The sequence below is a fragment of the Diabrotica virgifera genome, chromosome 3 (assembly GCF_917563875.1).
Source record: "Diabrotica virgifera virgifera chromosome 3, PGI_DIABVI_V3a".
NCBI classification, from domain to species: domain Eukaryota; kingdom Metazoa; phylum Arthropoda; class Insecta; order Coleoptera; family Chrysomelidae; genus Diabrotica; species Diabrotica virgifera.
In genome coordinates, this window is record NC_065445.1 from 6777933 (window position 1) to 6803099 (window position 25167).

The 25167-nt window shown below is 32.7% G+C and overlaps 1 protein-coding gene across 1 annotated transcript; it reads right to left on the reverse strand.

Annotated features, from left to right (window-relative positions):
* Positions 1-24315, reverse strand: LOC114334427 (uncharacterized). The gene is made up of 5 exons (XM_028284464.2): positions 24069-24315; positions 7487-7738; positions 4327-4530; positions 3770-3954; positions 1-211 (listed from the first exon to the last, which is right to left on the reverse strand). Exons 1-5 carry the CDS (start codon positions 24181-24183, stop codon positions 161-163), a joined length of 807 nt encoding a protein of 268 aa, XP_028140265.1. The 5' UTR covers positions 24184-24315; the 3' UTR covers positions 1-160.
* Positions 24316-25167: the final 852 nt, after the last annotated feature.

Consider the following 25167-nt stretch of genomic DNA (forward strand, 5'->3'; position numbering starts at 1 on the left):
TTTTAAATATCTCTACTCATTTTATTTTAATATGTTTCTATGTACAGACTTCACGAATAGTATTCTCGTCTTCTAAATTGTAGAAATAATCCCCATGTACAAAATGATATTCTAAGTATTTGACTAGAAGAATTCACTGCGACCTCATCCAGGGTGTTCGTTAGGAGATTCTTTTTATAAACTCTTTAGCTGCTTCCGTTGGTATTATTCGCTAAAACAAACAGAACATTATTATCTATCTATTTACTGGTACACTTGTACAATAATTATTCAATAAGATTATTAACAGCATCTTGTATTGCTGTCATCCTTTGGCAAACCTCTCTGTTCCAGGCATCGTCTTCTTGTAAATTGCGGTCATACATTGATCTCCTGACGCTCTCATTCCATGACCTTCGTGATCTACCCCGCTTTCTTCTTCCTGGTGGGCTCCACTGAAATATTTTTAGGCCAACGTTCTTCAGGCATTCTTAATAGGTGTACAAACCATTTCAATGATCTTCTTTCTATTCTATTTACTACCGTTTCCTCGGCGTTCATTCTTGTTCTTACTTCTTCGTTAGTTTTCCTTTCTAACCTTGAAATTCTTGTACTTTTTCTTATATAATCCACTTCAACGACTGTAGTAGCCATCTTTTCAGATCTGCGTTGAAAGTCCATACTTCCGAGCTATAACACAATACCGACTACACTATTGATCTGCCCATTCATTTTTTTTATTTGAAATATTCTTATCTAATCCGGTCTTTTCAAGCAATGCTCTTCTTCTTCTTTAGGTGCCATCTCCGCTACGAAGGTTGGCAATCATTCATAGCTATTTTAATTTTTGCGACAGTAGCTCTAAATATTCGACTTCTTCCGATGCTTCTTATGCCATCTATCTTTGCTTGCATTATGAGTCGCATAATGCCATACTTCTCGCCGCGCATCACATGTCCGAGATACTGTAGTTTTCTTTCTTTAATTGTAAGTTCAACTTCCTTCTCTTTACCTATTCTTCTTAGAACTTCGTTGTTCGTAACTCTATCTACCCAGGAAACCCTCATAATTCTTCTATAGGTCCAGTGGTGTCATGGTGTGGGAACGCGTGGGAACGCCATTCCCACACTGGTTAAGAAAAGAAAAAAAAATAAATAGAGAATTTAGGTTTTGTAAACAAAAATTAGCAGTGCGTTCCGGCACTGCTAATTTTGCCATGACACCACTGTATAGGTCCACATTTCAAAGTAGTCTGATTGTCTCTATATTTAACGTCCATGATTCCACTTCATAGTATAGTACACTGTATACGTAACATTTTGTTAGGCGTACTTTAAGAGCTAATGTTAAATCTTTGCTACATAGGACCTTTTTCATTTTCATAAAATTAGAACGTGCTTTTTCGATTCTGACTTTGATTTCTGCAGTGTAATCATTATTTTCTGTTATAATTGTTCCTAGGTAAGTGTACTTTTTTACTCTTTCGATCTGCTGGCCCTCTACTATCAAGATTTCGTTAGTATTATGATTGTTTTTACTAATTTTTATAAACTTCGTTTTTTGATATTGAGAGAGAGTCCGTAAGTACTCCCTACTACACCTTACTATTTTACTCATGAGTCTTTGCAGGTCCTGTAAACTATCGGCTCTTATTACTGTATCATCTGCATGTATCTTCTGTATCTTCTTACTATTGCTCGCTGATTGTAATAGAGGTGTGTTATTAGTCTTAAATCTCTTTCATCTAGGTTTTTAGTTTTCAGAATTTCCATGAGTCGATCATGTTTTACTTTATCAAACGCTTTATTGTAGTCTATAAAACAGACGTAAAGAGGACGGTTAACATCCAAACATCTCTGTGCATAGGCGTAACCAGGATGATCCTAAGGGGGGGTTACAACTACTGGAAAGGGGGGTTACAACTACTGTAAGGTCTCTGAGGGGTATGGTGTTAAGCGTATAGAGTTCAAAGTCCATCCCAATGGGGGGGGTTATAACCCCCAAAATCCCCCCTGGTTACGCCTATGTCTCTGTGTCAGCACGTTGAAGGAGAATAATGCCTCTCTGGTACCCATACCGTTGCGGAACCCATATTGAGTGTCACTAATATCCAGCTCCAGTTTAGAGTTTATGCTGACGTGGATAATTTTCAGCAGAATTTTCAGGGTATGTGACATTAAACCTATGGTTCGGTAGTCACTGCATTCTTTGGCATTTACTCAACAATGCTCCCAGGTATTTAAATCTTTCCACCTGATTAATGTTAACGTCATCATTGACAAGGACTTAAAACCGAGACTCGCTGTTTACTACCAAATATGTACTCTGTTTTTTTTTTAGACTAACTTGGAGTCCCCATTTTTGATACTCACGATACAACCTTTTCATCATAAATTCTAGATCGAAAGTATCCTGAGCTATCACGACCTGATCATCTGCAAAACTAAGAAAGCAAAGGGTGTTTTCATTAATTGGAGTACCCATTCCGCCACATCTCTTCTTCCAGCTTCTAAGGGCTGCCTCAACATACAAATTAAACAAATGAGGAGACATACTACAATCCTGTCTAAGGCCTTTTGTGACATTAATTTAGTGCGACAATGTTTCTCCCTTTCTAACCTTTACTGTATTATTTCTGTACATTTCTATGATAATCTGCAAGAGTGAGATGGACAAGAGCACGACGATGTGGAGAGACCACGTAGATCGGATGGACCCTGAACGTATGGCGTATTGGACGAAAACATATGTAGAAGGCTTACACCAAGCGACCCATAGGAAGACCCAAAAACGATGGTACGAGAGCTGCAGCTCCGGATAGCAGCAGAGATTGTAACAGAAGAAACAGGACATAGTCCTATTAAAAGAAGAAGAAGAAAATCAACGCGTTCAAATAAAGTCCCCTCTTCTTGATTTGCTACTTGAATGACCTTCGCGATTTTAGATATTTCTCTAAAATTGTACATAAAAGAATAATAATGGAACACCTGCACTGCCGTCCTCAATTAAAACGCGGTATCTGAAAAAAAAATTGAAAATCGCGTTTATGCTGTATGTGGTTTCCTTGTGACCGTATTTGTGCTTCTGCAATGTCTGAAAGCCGTATCATTTTATTTACTACCAAAATAAACAAATTGGAATATGCCGTATGTGTTAAATTTCAATAGTTGCTTAATTAAAATGCGGTATCTACAGAGTACTCAACTAAAAAGCGGTATGTACTAGCGAGTATCATGTACTTGCCTCGTTTTAATTGAACACAGCGCCTTTACCGCGTTTTTATCGAGACTCGTGTTGCGACCTCGTATTTTGAACATATTTGACATGTAGGTATTTTATGTATATAATAAACAATTATAAGCTATTTATTTTTCTTTTTTGGTAACTATTCTTCCTTGTAAAAAATCCTATTTGTAAATAAAATGCAGATACGGCACTATTTCTGATCCAGTAATATGTTCGCTGCTCAATTAAAACGCGGTATATGACTTTTTATATACAGCTTTGATAAAAATATAATTTTTCAAGACTATATTTTTAAATAATGTTCAACTATCAGTAGAACATGTTTTGCGTTAAAAAGTTGTCAAAAATATAGAGTCCCGAGAAAAAACTTTGAGAGCCGATTTCTCGGTTTTAAGTTGGCTGCAAATACCGCATTTTATTTGAGGACGGCAGTGCAAGTCAAGCATGTAATTGAAATATTAAATACAAAAATGCTCTTATCTTACCCGGCCTATACCGGCAATAAGTGTAAATAACATTAAATACAAAAATGCTCTTATCTTACCTGGCCTATACCGGCAATAAGTGTAAGCAAGGACCTTTTTGGTGGCCTACAAAACTTCTTACCACCTTCCTGACAACATAAATTGGGAAAGCAGTCCAGAGGAGACTCGCACGGTTTCGGGAATAGATCTAGCAGCGGTGGTGGAGGGGCTGTACATTGCATGTAGCTAACCAGAGCCCTGAAAGCTACAAATCAATTCAATTAATATAATAAATAAAAAACAGGTAAAATCCTTTATAAAAGGTAACTATATTTATTAAAATTCCCTAAAAAAGGCTACATCACACAGCCAGTTTTCGATCTGATAACAGATCATCATCAGTGCTAACCTTAATAAGTATAACCTGATCAGTTAACGGATTGCTAAAATTGAAAACAGTAACGACCATCACTCCACTGTGATAAATAATTAATTAAAGTAAAACTAAACTTGATGTTATAGTTATATATGTTTGGAGTAGCTGTATTAAATTGCAGTCAGGTGGTGCAACAGTGTTATAACTAGGAATCACAATTAAATCATCAAGTACGACTCAAAAAACTAGTTAGGTACTTACGTTCAACAAGTTGTCTAGGTGCAGGTATCGTTTCCCATAATGGTTGCGCAGTTCTGCAATAGCTAACAGTTTCTCCAGATCTTAGAGTTTCCGGACAACAGATTCTAGGAGCGCATTCTTCATCGGAACTGCATTCTTTTACTTCGAAGATTTCAGCGAGTGGTTCTTTGGGACAGGTCTGTTGAACAAATCCGAACAGAGTTGCTGAAGAAACAGAAGATGTTTAAAAATAAAGATAAATAATTTTTAGTTGTGTAAATATTAACCGAATTTAGGCATATAAATGTTAAATTTGCAGAAAAGAAAATTGATAGCCAATACAGATACAATGCAACAATGGTAGGGGAGCAAAGTATGCTAAGAAATGTGCAGTCACTCGAGCGCTTTGGGGACCTATTTGGTTATGAAGAGTAGGTCCTAAAACCAAAAAAAGTTAAGTAAAGTTTTCCATTTTAGTGGGGACTTGTCCATTTTAAATTTAGTTTTCCATTTCCAACAATCGTTTTTTTAGATTATAGCGTCATCTATCCATAATTCGAAAAAATATCTCGAATAAATGTTGCTTAATTTTAGGTAAGAAATCCAAATCTGCTATAAAAAATGGGGGCTCTCATTTAAGATTTTAAAGTAACCCCCACCCCACCTCCGTGGGGGTTGTGTTTGGTGCCATTCGATAGATTTTTCAAAAATATTGAATAAGTGTATTTTTCAGTTTTTTGATGTTATGTTCATTTCGCGAAATATGGCGGGATTCGTATTTAAAATATTAAATTTACACCCCACCCCTTTCCGTTGGAAGCCGTGTTTGGTATCATTCGATATATTTTTGAAAAACATTGAGTACGTATTTTTTAGTTTTTCGATCTGTCATTCATTTCGCGAAATATTCGTTTTTTTTTTCTTGTGAAATTTTGAAACTTACCCATTTCCTTACGCCCCGCTCAAATCGTCAGATTTTTGAAATATACACTGTTTTGCGTATAATAGAGGTACATGTAATAATCTGACGCGCTCGAGTAACTGCAGAAATCCCCGCTTGGGCTTCACTACCACAAGTATTCGCGATGAAAAACAAAGGATATGACCTCCGGTGGAATAAATTTGAACCACTATAAGTGGTATAAACAAACCAGAAAATTGTTGATTTGAATGGAATTTGGTCACTTTAAAAATTTTTAGTAAATTTCAGCATTATGAGCACATTAAAATATTTTAAATCAAATCAGTATTGTTCTATTCCTCAATTGTTTATACCATTTGTATCGGCCATTTTCCTGCATTCGACCTGCCCTCTATATTCCGGTTTAATCGCGAATACTTTAATGGGTGATTCCATTTAAAATCACTCAAAGGACATCGCACACATCTTATGGTAAATATAATGTCACTCAAATTCAATAAAATTTATATGGATATATTCGTTTCAATTTAACGATCAATTCTTATCATTGCGCCAACTCTTAATTTTCAATAATAAGAGCAGAAATTGATATAAATCAATCTGAAATCAAATGGGTAGGTACATAAGTTAGAGAGAGAGAAAATATTTTAAAATACCCAAATTATAGTTAGTTCATAAATCTTCTCGAGCTCTTAAGCATCTTATTATAATAGTTTCACTAATCCGCTTAGGCCCAGTGGGGTTTAAGCTATTTTAAATAGCACCCAGAGCAATAGTGATTATAACTGACACGTTTATAGACTCCAAAAATGTGATTTCGATAAACTTTAATTGCAATTTGCGCCGTAATTAATCATAATTAAGAGTTGGCGCAATGATAAGAATTGACAGTTAATTTAAAACGAATCTATTCGTATAAATTTTATTGAATTTGAGTGGCATTATATTTTCCATAAGATGTGTGCGATGTCCTTTAGCAAAAAAAAATTTGGATCTCCGATTTGTCTGAAAGTTGGTACATAAAAATAAGATATTTAAGGTCAGAAAATCTTCTTCTTTTTTTCTCAAAATGTTATGTTATGCGATTTTACAGTGATTTGGTGTTTATTTAAACAAATTTGCATTTCCTATCGTAAAGTATCAATGAAAAACATAATATTTTAATAGAAGGGACTCAAAAATGTCATTATATGGCATTATAACAAGTTATTTTGATTCAAAACAAGTTTTTGAACAAATTTTATAGTGTAGAAAACGTTAAAATGTTGTTTTTACATTTTTCTCCATTCCCAAAATACATCATAATCGATTTGGCTGAAAATTTGCCCACAGATAGCCAAAACATACGACTTTAAGTAGTTAGAAGGATTTGAATCTGTCATTTGTCAACCCCGTCCATTCCACTTCCCCACCCCTTATTTTTAAATAGTGAATAGGGGTCGTATGCTAGCTCATTTGAAAGGTGATTCAATTCTCTATTCAGTAATATTAACATTGACATAATCATTTACACAGGGTGTCCAAGTAAAGTTATTTTGAATTAAATTAATTGACAAAAAAAGAAGAATGTATGCAATTTATTTCACTCAGAATACATTTTACTGCGGACAGAAAACAGAAAAAAATGTTTATTTGATAAATAAACATTGTTTGTTGCTTAAATTCAATATTCAACCTACCAATAAGAGGCAGATGGGTGATGGGTGGCAGCTTGAACATTGAAATTAAGCGAAAAGCAATGTCTATTTATTAAAAAACTATTTTTCTGTTTTGTGACAGCAGTAGAATGTATTTTGAATTAAATAAATTACAAACATTCTTCTTTTTGTGTCAATTAATTTAATTTAATATTTTTTTCTTGGACACCCTATATAAATAATTATGTTAATGTTGATATTACTGAATAGAGAATTGAATAACCTTTCAAATGAGCTAGCACACGAACCCTTTTCCCTATTTAAAAATAATGGTTGGGGGAAGTGATCTTAGATCAAAAATTGACCTGTTTTTTTACTTCCTTAAAATCTAATAAATACTGCCAAATATCGAGGTGGACTCTTTTGATTGGCCCACTCTGTATAGCCGCTAAATCAGACTAAATAATGAATAAACATATAATGAGTCATAAAATAAATAATGAATAAAGAATAATTTTTGCAAAAAATGTTTTTTACTAGTCAGGCCAGGGACCGACAGGTTATATTTGAGCTGGAATAAACAAAATGAAACTTACTTTTTCTATAAGTAGACTTTACTTACGTGAATGCGTTGGTTCAGGCTTTGGGGGTTTGACTCCATTGATGCATCTTTTATCACAACACAGCACCGTCTTACCAAATATACCACAATCTTTTTTTGTTGAGCAAGGTAATGCAAACAGTGGCAGTTGAGCTTCTTTTCCAGGACAAATGTACTTCGGTTCTACCTTAGACACGGACTTCGATTTTTCGTCTGGCTTAGGTGATGAAACCTTTTCTGTTGTTCCCTTCACGTCCCCATCTAATTTGTTATCTAGACAGAGCAAAACAAATAGATTAAATTATTGTTCCTTTTTGTCCTTTTCGTTTTCTACATTCGTCGTCTGCGGTCTTATAAATTGTAAAAGTCGCAGATTAAGGATGTACCAGAAAGAACTTTCAACACGAAAAGTCTCAGATTTAAATAACTAATAACCATTTTAATTTTATTATAATGGTGAATTCTGCATCTGAGACTCTTCAATTTGTTAAGAGATGTCCTTGGATCGCGTCCCAAAGGGAATTTGAATGATCTTTCAAATTCCCCTTAAATTGATGGTTGAGCTGTTTTTCGATTCAGAGGAGTGCATAGATAAATAATACAGGGTGTCCAGAAACTCTACCGACAAACGAAGACAGGAGATTCGTCAGATAATTTTAAGATAGTTTAACCAAATTCACCTAGTCCGAAAATGCTTCCTAAGGGAGCTAGAGCTATTTAAAGATGGTGTTTTGTAATTAGTTTTTCTTAAATACCTCCAGAACGCTTCTAGTTGGAAAAATGAAAATTGGCATGCGTATTTATCTTCCAGAGATAAATCGATTCCATCCACTGCGAATTTCTTGTACCGGTCATAGGCGTCCGTTTTGGGTAAGGCAGCGGTTATTTTATCGCATAACTTTTTTTTCTTTAAAATTTGAGCATTTTTGACTCTGGAATATTAAATTGTGAGGTATTATAGTACTAAAAGGTACTCTTGCTGTAAGTCGGTAAGACACACCGTTTTCTAGAAAAATGGATTTGAAAATTTTTCGTCTCTTGAATTTGAAAAAAAATTTTAAAAAAAACTATTTTGAAAAACGAAAACTTGTACGTTTAATTATATTCCAGAGACGAATCGATTTCATTAATTGCGAATCTCTAATACCGGTCATATGCGTCGGTTTTGGGTAGGTCAACGCGTATTTTATCGCATATCCTTTTAGTCTTTAATCTTTAACATTTTTGCCACTAGATTATTAAATTATGAGATATTCTAGTATTTAAAGTTACTCTTGCTTTAAGTTGCTAAAATACACCGAGTTTTTTGAAACTTTTTTTCAAATTCAAGAGACGAACAATTTTCAAATCGATTTTTCTAGAAAACAGTGTGTCCTACCGACTTACAGTAAAAGTACCTTTTAGTACTAGAATACTTCACAATTTATTATTCCAGAGTCAAAAATGCTTAAATTTTAAATAAAAACAGTTATGCGATAAAATAACCGCTGCCTTACCCAAAACGGACGCCTATGACCGGTACAAGAAATTCGCAGTGGATGGAATCGATTTATCTCTGGAAGATAAATATGCGTGCCAATTTTCGTTTTTCTAACTAGAAGCGTTCTGGAGGTATTTAAGAAAAACTAATTACATGACGCCATCTTCAAAGAGCTCTAGCTCCTTTAGAAAGCATTTTTGGACTAAGTAAATTTGGTTAAATTGTCTTAAAATTATCTGAGGGATCTCCTGTCTTCGTTTGTCGGTAGAGTTTCTGGACACCCTGTATAATATTATCGGAGGAGTGCATGCTAGCGCTGTTGATAAAGCCTGAAATGGTGGAAACAGCTTTCCAGCGATTGTGCATCCCTCTGAATAAAAAAAAAACAAGCAAAACCATCTTGTACTTTTCTATCTTTACTCAGATTTGAGTACTAGGAAGTTCCTCTTCTGTCCGTTTCCTACACGAATGAAAACGGAATGTGATTGCAAGGAGTCCTTTTTGTTTTCTGCATTCGTCGTCTGCGGTCTTATAAATTGTTAAAGTCGCAGATTAAGGATGTACCAGAAAGAATTTTCATCACGAAAAGTCTCAGATTTAAATAACTATTTACCATTTTAATTTTATTATAATGGTGAATTCTGCATCTGACACTCTTCAATAAATTATTTACTTATTTATTGTATCTCTGTAAGAAAAAGTGTAAAACGTCCCTTGAAAGGCTGGAGGCAACTTTGATGCCCTGAACAGACAACAATATCTAATCACTAGACTAAAGAAGAAGAAAAATACACTCACCAGCACAAATTTCCGCTATTAAAAATTTTTGATTAAGTTTGACAATTTATAACTTTAGTATTTATACTCCGATTTTCAAGATTCTGGCATCAATTTATAGGTACATGTATTGATATCGTCTGTTATTGTTCCGGTAACAAAATTCTTTTGCTTAGATGGCATTATATGGGGGTGAATGGAAGCGTTGTATTTTCTTCTAACTTAAAAAAATTCTGTGGAAGAATTGAAGGGCTGATTTTGTTTTATACTCCTTTATTATTATCTTAGGTCTTAGAGGCATCCCTAAGATTTTGTTTTTCGAATTATTCGAATATCTCTTTTTTTGTAAAAGCTGTAAATAAGAACACTGCTTTGAAGGTTTTTTAATTAAAAATATCAAACGTACTAAAATTAACAACACAAAACAAAACAATTCAATAGCGGGTATGCCCACCTCTCGCACCAACGACTGCTCGCAATCTGTTTGACATCGAATAAATACGATGTGTTATTCTTGCTTGGTAAATAACCCAATATTCCTCTACCAGGCCATAACTGTACCAAGTTTTCAGGAGGAGTAGAATTATGGGGAATGGATATTTTCAATTCATCCCATAAATAGAATTGAGGACTGGGCTGCATGCGGGCCATTTTAATCTTATGAATTCAACCTCTATTTAATATATTTATATTTATGAGTAAATCAGTGTTTAAGAGACATTGGGATAATTCCAAAAACAAGATCTTAGTGATACCTCAGGGATAACACGAAAAGACTATGAAACAAAATCAGCTCTTCAATGTTTTCACAGAATTTTTTAAAGTTAGAAGAAAATACAACGCTTCCATTTCCATTCAGTTCCGGAGCTCAATTAAACTGCAAAACAAAAAGTTGTCAAACTTAATAAAAAAATTTTAGTGGCGGAATTTTGTGCCCTTGAGTGTATATACATATATTTTGTTTCAGTTGCTACAATATAGCTTGAAATGCATGTTAAAAGAACAAAATATTTTATGAAATTACCCATAATAGAGTAATCAAAATAGTGAGCCATCTATAAACGTTAAGTGCATTGTGTTGTGAAGACATCCGATAAATGCAAATCACTCGAACTACCTTGGCCGAAGATATAATAGCATTTTTTTGAGACCAAGGTCACAGATTACACAATTCTTCGACTCGTATATAAAAATGTAGGTGAACAACAACAGGAAAATTATTAATGCAATTTTTTATCCAATTAACGACGTTTAATTCTTTATCAAATTACACTTTTGATTGATTTGCTGTACTGTTTTACAACAAAGGTCAAACTACATATAAGGAACAAATAAATTATTAAGTATTGTTGCGATTATACAGGGTGTAACAAAAATACAGGTCATAAATTAAATCGCATATTCTGGGACCAAAAATAATTCCAATGAACCTAACTTACCTTAGTACAAATATGCACATAAAAAAAGTTACAGCCCTTTGAAGTTACAAAATGAAAATCGATTTTTCCGAGTATATCGAAAACTATTAGAGATTTTTTATTAAAAATGGACATGTGGAATTCTTATGGCAGGAGCATCTTAAAGAAAAATTATAGTGAAATTTGTGCACCCCATAAAATTTTTATGGGGATTTTGTTCCCTTAAGCCCCCCCAAACTTTTGTGTACGTTCCAATTAAATCATCGTTGTGGTACCATGAGTTAAATTTAATATTTTTAAAACTTTTTTGCCTCTTAATATTTTTTCGATAAGGCAGTTTTTATTAAGTTGCGGATTCTTTTTTAATATGTTTACATAAAAGTTTTATGGGGGTTTTGTACCTTTAAACCCCTCAAATTTTTGTGTACGTTCCAATTAAACTATTACTGCGGTACCATTAGTTAAACACAGTGTTTTTAAAACTTTTTTGTCTCTGTATTTTTTCGATAAGGCACCATTTATCGAAATGTGGCTTCTTTTTTAATATGGTTCAAAATATACCTAAAAATGTAAATCATAAATAAATTTTCATGTTATTACCAAGTCTCCATAATCGTACTTAACCATATACAAAATGTGGTGGATTTGACAAAAAAATTCAAAATATCTCGATAATAACTGATTTTTCGAAAAAGTACTAAGAGGCAAAAAAGTTTTTAAAACATTGTGTTTAATGGTACTACAATAATAATTAAATTGAAACGTACGCAAAAGTTTGGGGGGGTTTAAGGAGAAAAACCCCCATAAAATTTTATGGGTTGTCCAAATTTCACTATAATTTTTTAAGATACTACTGCCATAAAAATGCCACATGTCCATTTATAATAAAAAATCTCTAATAGTCTAATATATTGGAAAAAATTCGATTTTCATTTTGTAACTTCAAAGGGCTGTAACTTTTTTTAGGTGCACATTTGTACTAAGGTAAATTAGGTTCAAGCGAACTATTTTTGGTTCCAGAATATGGGGTTAAATTTATGACCTGTATTTTTGTTACACCCTGTATACATAGTACATTCCAGTTAACTTGTAATCCTGACCAGTTCAGTGGTTATTCAAAGTATAAAACAACTGTAAGACATGCCGATTTTAGTTTTCCCTGGAACCTATTGTAACGTTGAAAACAGAGGAAAGGTAACAGAAAAGCTCAGGAAGCAAACATCCAGTGAAAGAACTTAAAACACACTGTATTACAAACAAGTACAGATGAACTCAATAAAAAGTGCCAGAAAAAGAAAAAATACTGGATGACCTACGCAGGGGCGGATCCAGAAAATCGATTAGGGGGGGCACATAGGGTACAAACTCAAGGAGTCTGGAATATACCCCGATAAAATCTATTATATCTAGTGTATTTTTGATCCGTCTGGGGGGGCACGTGCCCCCGTGCCCCACCCCTGGATCCGCTACTGGACCTACGAGATAATTAGGTTAATAGCGAAAAGAAGGATCATTAAAATTGTAGACAACACAAGATACACAGAGAAATAAAAAAAAAAGTAAGAGAAAAGAAAAGAAAAGGGAGACAGTAAGAGAAGGCAAAGAAAAATTATTTGAATGAGAAATGCTGTAAAATAGGAAATCTACAAGAATTACACGACTCGTTTAATAGACGAAAATATAGAAAAAGGAATCACTGGAAGCCACAGACGCAGGTACGGAAAGAAGGCCTCCTTCAAGATAAAAGACTTGGTACAACAATATCAGAAGAACCAGACCTGGAACAATGTTAATACGTGAAATGTGCTTACAGTGACCCTAAGTAGCAGAATTCTTTCAACTAGTCTCGTGTAGCACTTCTAAGATATTTTGTTGCATTATTGACACATACTATGAAACAGGAGAAATGCCGGATGATTGGCTGAATGGCTGAAATCTACTGTCATTGAAAATCCCTAAAAAACAACGCTAAATAATGTAAAGATCATAGAACAATTAATTTAATGGGCCATACAATGGTTTCATAGACAAATGGAGCCATGAAATGGTATGACTCTGTCGAAAGAGTGGATGGCATGACCAATGATGACCAAAGCGAATGCTACAGTGAATCCTCTCCAACCGCAGGGAAAGAAATAGACCAGGAAGCTCGTGAAGAAGTAAATGGTGCAAAAGAAGATAATGGTGTACAAGCAGTTGACTGGAAGAATCGCAGAAGTTGGAAGTTAGGGTGCAAGAATCGGCCACAGCTGTAATTATCTCGTTGATATAATTGAGGCCATGAGAGCAAGAGTGGCCTAACTACTAACTGATTTGAACATTACTTTACAGAATTAAAGAAAATGATCAGAAGCTAACAATATCCGATTATTTTAGTATCTATTTGTATGTTGACCAAGAATCATTATGTCAACATAAAATTACTAAAACAATCGGACATTGATAGCTTCTGATTAATTTCTTTGTTCTATGTAAAGTAATGTTCAAATCAGTTAGGCCACTCTGGCTCTCATGGCCTGAATTTATCTATCTATCTTATTAGCCTTGAGATTTCCAATATTGGACATAGGCCAATATCGCGAGCCACGTGCATTAAATTCGAACCAGCATGCTGTTTCAGGCCATCCACTTACCTCATCTGTGGTCTACTTTGTTTTCATTTATCTCCAGCGTCTCCAGTCTATAATAATCTTGCATCTTTTTTTGTAATAGTATGACCGGCGAATTTTCACTTTATTCTTGTTATTTGGCTGATAGTATCTTTAATTTGTGTAATGTTTTTATCCAGATATTGTTCCTTCTATCTAACAGTCGTATGTTAAGCATTTGTATTTCCGTTGCTCTTCGTTTCTTTGCTAATCTATCCATATTAGCTCTTGTGAATGTTCAAGTTTGACATCCGTAAGTAAAAGGACGGGAAGATGCACTGGTTGAACAGTTCCATTTCGTTTTTAGTCATTGAGGATACTTTTTAATTTCTATTATGTAGCTAAGTTTACCAAACGAAGACCATGCCAATCTAGTACGTCTCTTTATTTCTCTAATAGTCCAATAAATGACCGATTTGGAGTGTAATTTCCAGGGGCAACTCCGAATTGAATGAAAATTTAGATTTAGGTTCTACTTACCCTCTACTTCAAAGTTGAATTTGTACCGTTAGTTGCTTTTACTTGAGGGCTGACATTTACCCCTTCTCGGGGGATGAAAAACGCGTGTTTAAAATAGGGCCGAAAATGGATAAATTGACTTATTTTAAGTACCTTTTGTTCTATAAAGTTTTTTACGTAAGTCAATACTTTTCGAGTTATTTGCGATTTAAAATGTTGATTTTTCGAAAAAAAAACTACGTTTTCAGACCGTTTTTCCCAAAGAACTCAAAAAGTAAATATTTTATCGAAAAAAATATTTTTAGCAAAAGTGTAGCCTATAAAAAAACGAAAAAAATGGTGTACCAGTAAAGTCTACAAATTGAGTAGAAGCAAAGTTGTAGCTCATGAAAAATACGTTCTTATTCATCTAATTCCAAATCGAATAATTCAACGCGAAATCACCGAAGATAGAAGCGGTTTTCGGGAAAACCTTATTAACATTTTTAAAGTATCGAAAAAAAGCTTATTATTTGCTTTTTACAAAAGTTTACAGCATCAAAAATAAACTAGTTACACTGAAAAAAAAGTTGGCCCCTTTTCTTTGGTAAAAAAAATCGTGAAAACCTCCCTCTATTTGGCACCCTAAATGAAATTAATCGTTTGGCTTTACAATCTCTTTTAACTCTATGTGTATTGTTTATATGATCTGTAAGTTTGATTGGTTTGAAAAGCTTATTTTTGAAAACATTTGGTTTTATAGTAAAAAAAAATTTTCTAAAAATTTTTGAAAAATTTTATTTTTTCAAAATAACTTAAAAAGTATTAGTGATAAGAAAAATCTTAAGGAGTAAAAAAATGTAGGTTTTGCTATTATAAATATGCTAGTTTCATTTTGTTTCTCCGTAAGACAAAAATTGGTTAAGATATGGCTGTTCAAAATTTGCATACATTCGTGATTAGTGACCCATTCAATCTTTCTCAATTATAACCCTTTCAAAAATAAACACTTTAAACCGGTGAGACTGACAGATCATATAAAAATAGATAGGTAAGTAAATTGCTTGTAAAGCGGTAGGGATTAATTTCATTTGGGGAGCTAAACACGGCGAGATTTTCATAATTTTTTACAAAAAAAAGGGCCAACTTTATTTTGAGCGTAACTCGCTTATTTTTAATGCTAAAACTTTTGTTAACAATTAAAACAAAGCTTTTTATAAATACTTTAAAAAAGTTTAAATGGGGTTTTCCCGAAAATTGCTTAATTTTTCGGTGATTTCACCTTGAATTATTCGATTTGGAATTAGACGAATAAGAACGTATTTTTCATGAGCTACAACTTTGTTTTTATTTGATTGATAGACTTTACTGATACACCATTTTTTTGAGTGTTTTATAGGCTACACTTTTGCTAAGGATATTTTTTTCGATAAAATATTTACTTTTTCAGTTATTTGCGAAAAACTGTCTGAAAACGTAGTTTTTTTGTCGAAAAATCAACATTTTCAATGGCAAATAACTCGAAAAGTATTGGCATAAGTAAAAAACTCTATAGAACAAAAGTTGCTTAAAATCAGTCAATTTATCCATTTCTGGTCTTATCTTGAACGTATGTTTTTTCACCCCCGAGAAGGGGTTGTCACCCCCCAAGTAAAAGCAACCAACGGCACAATTTCAACTTTGAAGTGGAGGGTAAGTAGAACCCAAATCCAAATTTTCATGCAATTCCGAGTTGCCCCTGAAAATTACACGGTATCGCCGAGTTTCCCGTTCATTTACTGGGCTATAATAGTTTGTCTTTAATTTGATTATAATTTGCCCCGATATAATTTATCAACGCGTATTTCAGAAGGTTTTCTTATTTGACTCAGCCAAACTGTTCGAATATAAATGTCATATGTTTCAGGAGGTTTTCGTTTTTTAAAACCCACAAAAATTTTGGATTGTTTGTTTAAATAATATCAATAAATAATAAAATGCACGCCTTCTAATGAAAACATATACCTAAGTGAAATCCTGTATACAGTGAAAGGTTATATTAATTTCTTATTACAAAATGCAGTTAAATGCAACCTTGAGTGGATTAATTCCAATATCTAAATGATTAAATAGCCGATATATGTACCTTTGGAAAGTGAATGTAATGGGTTTAGTAAGGACCATGTGCTACATATTGCAAATAATCAACAAATATGTGAGTTATTTAGCAAATCTATTCGTTTGTAAATTCACATACCAGGTGTGGAATGTTTCATCTTAAAGAATGGGTAGCTGCAGGAAGGGAAGTGACATTTTTGCAGCAACATAAGTTTTTTTTTAACTGAAACTTTAATTTAACTCAATAATAGAAATATGTAAATTAAACAAATGCAGTAAATGCAAAGAACATCTCACAAATCTTATGGAAAACTAATAATGTCGCTCAAATGTAATAAAATCTACATGAATAGATTCGTCTAGAAATTACAATAATTTTATATCACTGCGCCAACTCTGAATTTTGGTTAATAATGCCGTAAATTGATATAAATAATGCTAAAATCAAATGTGAATGTATATACAGAGACAGATACCAAGTTAGACAGACAAAAGAAATTTCGTGAATAAGTGTTTTGTGAATGAGTTCATAAATCTTAACGCATAGATTTATAATATAATTTATAGATAATAATGACAATGCACTTCAAATCACTTCACCAGTTACGCAACTTAAAATAAGGGTGAGCCTCAAGCTATGTAAGCTCTTTACAATAGCGATAATATATTTTAGATTAATAGTCGAGGAAATGAAGCATTTTGGCTCGCAATTTTTTCGTCCACCATGGATTTACTTTAAATTTTCACAGAAGGTAGGGAATAGTCTAAAGGCTGTATGACACTATACATTTTCTTGTATCATTTCTAATATCGTTTCTGATATGTCAAAAAAATGCATAGTGTCATACACAGATACAAGAAACGATATCAGAAACGATACAAGAATTTGAGTCAGACACAGATTCTTGTACAAGAACTGCGCCAATTTCTGCGCAAAGAGCAAAAACGTAAAACCTGCTGGTAAAACATCTAAAATGTCATAATTACTTACTACTTACCCATAATGGCGGCTGAAATGAAAATGGAATCATGTATTGATGAATTTATTTGTGTTTTTGTAGGTAATATTTATAAATCTTATATTGATACTTAATATACCGTTTGGTATGGACTACTGTTCTACTAATAACCATATATTTAGCTCCTAGTAAAGTTCAAACTATAAATTTAGGTTTCATGGTGCATGCTTTTTTACAAAATACAATAGCTCCTAATTTGGATCAAATTGAATATAATTCTAATAGTCCTGTCGCCAGGGGGGGTACAACGGCCTCCTTAATTCAGATGGACTTACCCAAGTTTTTTTTATATATTTTGACCCGCAGAATACGAATTTTTTGGGTAACAGTTGATCCGGATGTCGATAAGATTGTTATAGACAAAGAACTTGAGGAATTACATAACAGCGATTTCTCGCAAAACAAAACATCTTTTTGTATTTTTTGGGTCATTTTAAGCAAAAAATATTCCTACAAGTTTTTTCGTAGAATGCATAGTTTTCGAGATAACCGCGGTTAAACTTTCAAAAAATCGAAAAATTGCAATTTTTGAACCCGAATAACTTTTGATTAAAAAATAAAGTAGCAATTCTGCTTACCGCATTTGAAAGTTTAAGTCAAATTATATCGGTTTTGATTATTTGCATTGCTAAAAATTTATTATTTTATTGTTAAACAAAGCTGTAAACTGTAGTAGGTAAACACCTAGTATGTGAGTGATGTTTTCTATGATTTCTCATTTAAAATCGAACGAGTAGGTAGAGTAGCTACAAGTGCAAGCGAGGCAATTTCTACGTAGCATGCGGTAAAACGCATGTATTAGGCACGGGAAACCTATGTGTTTATAGATTAGTTTAACAATAAAAAAATTAATTTTTAGCAATGCAAATAATCAAAACCGATATAATTTGACTTAAACTTTCAAATGCGGTAAGCAGAATTGCTACTTTATTTTTTAATCAAAAGTTATTCGGGTTCAAAAATTGCAATTTTTCGATTTTTTGAAAGTTCAACCGCGATTATCTCGAAAACTATGCATTCTACGAAAAAACTTGTAGGAATATTTTTTGCTTAAAATGACCCAAAAAATACAAAAATATGTTTTGTTTTGCGAGAAATCACTGTTATGTAATTCCTCAAGTTCTTTGTCTATAACAATCTTATCGACATCCGGATCAACTGTTACCCAAAAAATTCGTATTCTACGGGTCAAAATATATAAAAAAAACTTGGGTAAGTCCATCTGAATTAAGGAGGCCGTTGTACCCCCCCTGGCGACAGGACTATAATGCAAATATTTTAGCACAAATATCAAAACAAAATAAAAACACAAATAATAAACCTCAAACAGTCAACGTAAAATTCTGGTTAACATTAAAATGTTAATTCAAAGTTTATAAATTTGATAAAATCCTTAAAATCAGCTGTAGATGTATATGCAGTACTACCATAACGTGACACGGGGTGACAAACAAAATATCGACCAATCACGTGCCGAATTTCATACAATTTTCGATACAAGAACTTGCATAGTGTCATACAGGGCACAAATGTACGTACAAGAAATGATACAAAAAAATGTATACAAGAAACGATATCAGAAACGATATTAGAAATGATACAAGAAAATGCATAGTGTCATACAGCCTTAATGATCATTTTGTATATCATGCTGCTGTATGCTAAAACCTTGGGGGTGGTTGCCACCCCATCTCAGGGGTGAGCATTTTTTATTAAAGTTTAACTATGTAAATCGATGTAAAACGAAATTCTAAAAAAAAAGTGTTTTACATTTTTTTTAGTAAAACTAATATTTTTCGAGTTATTTACGGTTGAAAGTAACAGTTTTTCGACGAAAAAATCCACTTTTTTGAGAGAGTTTTTTGAGAATCACTCGAAAAATATGCATTTAATCAAAAAACTGTAGCTACCGAAATTGTGTCTTTTAGTAACACAAACCAAATTATTTTTCTATAATATTTTTCCGACTAATACAAACCGAGATACGGCATGTTAAAGGTTAGCTTTTTCGTCAAATGTATAATTTGAAATATTCAAACGAAATAACGAGAAAATTTTGCATTTTTCGAGGAAAACTTAGATAATCTTTTTTCAAGGATATAATTAGACATTTCAAAAGAAAAAACAAAAAGTTTCTAGCATAAAAATTAAGTGACTTATGAACAAAAAAAGGTCGGTACCTGATTTTCTTTATGAAAAAATCAGTGAAAACAACCCCCTAACTACCCTCCCAATTAAAAGTTGGTCTTCACCTTTCCGTAATTTCTTTTATATTTGTATTATTAATACACCCAAGAAGTTTGACCCATTTAAAAACCCTAATTTGAGAAAAAATGGAGTTTAAAGAAAAATTGATTTTTTGCAATTTCGAATTTTTCACCATTTTCTTCAAAATATCTCCGAAAATACTAGAGATACGAAAAAAAAAATGATAAACTACTAAATTATAGCTTTTTTCATAACTAAAATTTTCTTGTGCACAGATTTTCAACACAGTGAATAGTTAGCGAGATATAGCTGTTTAAAACCTCTATTTACGGGCAAACACCCCCTTATTCGAGCCCTTTAAACCCATCCCAATTAAAAACTAAGGGTCCTACAAAATTTAATTTACATATTCTTATAGCTCTTCAAAAATTCTACAAAATAATTTTTGAAAAAACTTTTATCGCCAAAAATAAAGGAGCTATGTTTATAAAACTAAGTTTTTTTTCGAAAAATTCGAATAGTCCGCTTATAAAGCATTTTCAATGTATAATAATATACTTACCACAGAACTACACTGGGGTGCAAAATTAACCGGACACCTTAAAAATGGGTCATTTTTGATGTCTGGAATTTCCTAAACCTGTGGTCCGATTTAAATGAGGTTTTTAATACCGGGTGTCCATCTATATTTTCCCCCATTTTAACTGCCTATAACTTTTAAACGGCTCAAGATAGAAACATGCGGTTTTCGCTGAAATGTTTTATTTTACTAAAAGTTTTGTATGAATCGATTGAGTTTTTTATATCGCTTTCAATTACGAAAATAAAAATGGCGGATTTTTGAAAAAAACTTTGTTGACTTTTTTTAATGGAACACCCAGTATATTTTTTTGTAAATTGAAAGAACGATCATTCACCTATCCAGCGATATAAAGTTTTTTAAAATCGGTTGTGAAATCACTGAGTAATTAATTTTTAAAATGAGAGGTGCAGCGTGGATATCACATACCTAAATAACATGTAACTAAGCAAAATGATATTATGTTGTGATTTTCACATTGCATCTCTCATTTTAAAAATTAATTTCTCAGTCATTTGACAACCGATTTAAAAAAAATTATATCGCTGGATAGGTAAATGACCATTTTTTCAAGTTACGAAAAAATATACTGGGTGTTTTAATAAAAAAAGTCAACAACGTTTTTTTTTTTTTTCAAAAATCCGCCATTTTTTATTTAAAAGCGATATGAAAAATGACCATTTACCTAAAAAATTGAAAAAACGATCATTTAACTATCTCGCGATATAAAAATTTTCAAAATCGGTTGTCAAATGACTGAGCAATTAATTTTTAAAATGAGAGATGCAATGTGGAAATCACATAACATAATATCAATTTGCTTAGTTAGAGAGTAACACCTCTCATTTTAAAAATTAATTACTCAGTCATTTGACAACCGATTTTGAAAAACTTTATATCGCTGGATAGATGAATGACCTTTCTTTCAATTTACAAAAAAATATACTGGGTGTTCCATTAAAAAAAAGTCAACAAAGTTTTTTTCAAAAATCCGCCATTTTTTTTCGTATTTGAAAGCGATATAAAAAATTTAATCCATTCAGACAAAACTTTTACTAAAATAAAACATTTCAGCGAAAACCGCATATTTCTATCTTGAGCCGTTTAGAAGTTATAGGCAGTTAAAATGGGGGAAAATATAGACGGACACCCTTATTCTTTAACAATATCGCTGTAATAGTATTGTTGCTAAATAGTTAAATTTTCATTGTATACCGGGTGTACCAATCACCTGTGTTTTTTTCTCAAAGTTCGCATCACCCTGTGGAACATTCTAGCATTTATAAAATACTGAAATTAAATTCCAACTATAGCCTCATGTTTTCTCAACATTTTGTTTTTTGATTCATTCGCTTACATTGGACCATAAAAAAGTTAGGTACTTTAACAACTAGCCATATTTTTCATCAATACAGGGTGTTTTAAATAGTATGGCCAACTTTAAGGGGTAATTCTGTATAAAAAAAAGAATGTGTGTGTACTTTGTACGCACGTAAGAAGTTATACTTCTATTATATGATTATATGATTATAAACGAAATTAATTTATACTTACTACTTCTCAAACATTTTTATTAAAACAGTGCCAAAAATTAAAATAATAAAAAAATAAAACACACACAAACACATTAAAAATGCCACAAATGATTTCTGAACATTAATTGTCGGAAAAATTTTGAAACTAAATACGTATTTTCTGAAAATAAAATTATATAATAAATATACTTACAATCATAAAATGTATAAAAAAAATAAAAAAATAAAAGTTTCTATTGGGATTCGAACCAACTTACCACGCGGTTGGTATTTGCGTTGTATTGACATTCACTCGCATTAAAACTGCGCCACAGAGACAGCTTGTCATTATGTGCGAAGATCGTCTAACTAAACAGATTAACCTTTTGACATTTTTAACTTATGTAAATCAAATTATTTTGATTTTGAATTGAAATGATTTAGAGTTGAAAAAATACAACAAAACATAGAGTAAGAAAACAATATATTACTACTTATGTATTTTGGTAGGTTCAAGGTAGGTATCGGAGCCCGGATAACGACTAATAAATTTCGCAATCACTTGCGTCGTGCAAAGTGGCTATGTTCAAATATCATAACAAAATTTGATCAACTATTTATAAAACACTTACCAGTGAAAGATTCTTTAGCTTTGAATAAGCGAGATCTGCGGCACTCATACCTACTAGTCACAGTTTGATGAGCTTTCACATTTGCATGCAACAATCATCTCTTCTATGTAAATAAGTCCAAAAATATAATATGAAAACTATTTAAAAAGGCAGTATAACCATTAACTAACTTTTTTTTGTTGTTTCTCTTCCTACAAATTTTAAAACGCAACAAGCATACATTATAACCAAACCACAGTCCCACAGCTGTGCCACAGCTGCCATATTGGATAATTTTTGTCATGTCATTTGAACATCCAATCAGAACGAAGTTATAATGCGCATGCGCCCGGTCGCTAGGTTTTCCCATATAAAATTTCACCGTCATTACGCCCGTAAAGAAGTATAACTTCAAAAATAATGAGAGTTTGCTTTATAAACGGTATGTCCGCAAATGTTTCGCTTTCGAGATAGGGGGTGCTGAAATTTTTATTACAAAGTGACGATTTATTTATTGCCTTAAAACCGGTTGAGATATGCAAATAAAATTTGGTCGGTTTTAAGACGTAGTTATTGCACATTTTTTGACCTACAATTAAGCATTTAATATTCACCATTGGCGCGCATACGGGTAATATAACCGCTCATATTACCCGTATGCGCGCCAATGGTGAATATTAAATTCTTACTTGTATGTAAAAAAATGTACAATAACTACGTCTTAAAACCCACCAAATTTCATTTGCATATCTCAAGCAGTTTTAAAGCAATAGGTAAATAAATCGTCAGTTTGTAAGAAAACTTTCAACACCCTCTATCTCAGAAACGAAGCATTTGCGGACATAGGTTTATAAAGCAAATAAATAATACAATATGGAGAATCAAACTTATTGGGATGGAAGCTAGTGCAAGAATTATAAAACTACTATAAGACCAATATTGACAAACACGACTGAAACGAGAGCTGATACATCCAAAATAAAAAGGATGCTAGAGACAACACAAATGCGAATACTACTGAAGAATCACGGGAAACAAACTGAGGGATCGAAAACGAAGTGAAAAGATCAGAAAAGCATGCGAGGTGTAAAAAATAGCTGACCCGATACTAAATAGGAAGAGAGAATGAACAATCATATAAGCAAAATAGGACAGACGATAGGTCGATAGGGTATAGTCAAGATAAAAAGTGACAAATCGCAGTCGGATAGAATAAGTGTGGGCCGACCATGCAAAAGATGGAGTAACAATAAAACATGAAGGCACAATCCAAGTAAACAAAACTGGCATAATTGCCTAATAAGAAGGTAGAAGAAGATGAAGAAGACGAAGCAGATTTACAAAAATGAAGATTTTAACGGCGGGAAGTAAAGTTCAATATCACAGCACAATTTTATTGATAGGTAAAAAGTCGGCGTCGAAGTGCGGCGCAGGCATCGCGACGGAGAGGAAAGAATAATTCTTCGACGCTAAACTGGAGATGCGCCCACCACAAAGACTTATCTAGATCTGCCTTCGGTGTAGAAAAAATCCCTCTTACCTAGCGGTGGTGAGAGATGATGGTCCGGGAATATTGACGCCAAAATGGTCAACTTGAAGTTCCAGTAATTTTAACGTATAAAATTTAAAGAATAAAAACAATGACATAACTAACTAAAAAAAGTCCATATTCTGTTTAAAATATTCAGAAAACAAAAAAAAAATAAAAAGAAACAGCTTCACAACAATATATTAAGAACAATAAAAGAAAATATTTAAGTAAATGCTAAATACTTAGCCAAACTCTATACACACAGAACAATTTTTTACTCACCTAATTCGAAGGTTAATGTCACTTCTTGTCCGGTAACAACCACAACATCGAACAGAAGAATTGCCAAACCAGTGCACAATAAAATTTTCATCACACTCGAATTCATTTTAATCATTGTTATTGCTCCAAATAACCGAGAAACATTATTCAAGTACCTTTACTATCAACGGACCTGACTCGATAGTGTTATAATCTGTGGTTTTGCCGGCGCATTCAAAGGAACACCTCTCCGAGGACATACTTTGCTTTCACGCAAAACTGCAATATGAGTTGTTTAGAAGTGGAGGCTGATTTGCGTATAGGGGAGAGCTGAATCTTAAGAATCAGCATCATATTAACGGATTTCTTAAATTATACGACCCGTATTCGTATTATATAAATCTATTTTGTAATAGCGGAACGTCCAAAAACTAAGCTTGTTGCTCAATAGTTGAGAAGGTCAATGTGGAAGGATGAGTGAGAGAAATTGGTAATGTAATTAACGTAGAACTAAGATAAAAATAACGTTCTCACAAATGATTTTATAACACCTATTGTGTTTCATTTGTTAATGATATCACTCCAATAAGTATTACAATTTATTATAATAATAATTAAGGTGATGATGAACCTTGGATATAAAATTCTCTTAATTATCCTTCTTAATTAATTAATAAAATAAATAAATAATAAAATAGATAATAAATTAATATTTTCAACATTGTATGAATATTCTTTGCTTGTGTTTCCTTATTTGTTTAAGAATTTCTGTAGAACTGTTGTATAAAAAATTTAGTTCTAGAAATGGTAAAATAGGGAGGAAAAGAAGAGATGGGGAGAAACTTCCAAGAAGCAGGTGGTTGGCGGGAGCTGGTTTGAACATTGAATTTAAGCGAAAAACAATGCTTTTTGTCAAATAAACATTTTTTCTGTTTTCTGACAATGGTAACATGTATTTTGAATTAAATAAATTACATACATTCTTGCTTTTTGTCAATTAATTTCATTTAAAAAATTTTTTTGACAGTGTGTATAGACAATTATGTTAATATTTATATTACTGAATACAGAATTGAATACCCTTTCAAATGAGCTATCACACGGCCCCTAGTCTCATTAA

Bases quoted from the DNA above. Each gene is read 5' to 3' on its own strand.
- LOC114334427 (XM_028284464.2), bottom strand. From the start codon at position 24,183: ATGATTAAAATGAATTCGAGTGTGATGAAAATTTTATTGTGCACTGGT. The intron at 7,739-24,068 runs GTGAGTAAAAAA...TGCTCTGTCTAG, and splicing joins GACATTAACCTTCGAATTAG to ATAACAAATTAGATGGGGAC. The intron at 3,955-4,326 runs GTAAGTACCTAA...ATTGATTTGTAG, and splicing joins ACCTAGACAACTTGTTGAAC to CTTTCAGGGCTCTGGTTAGC.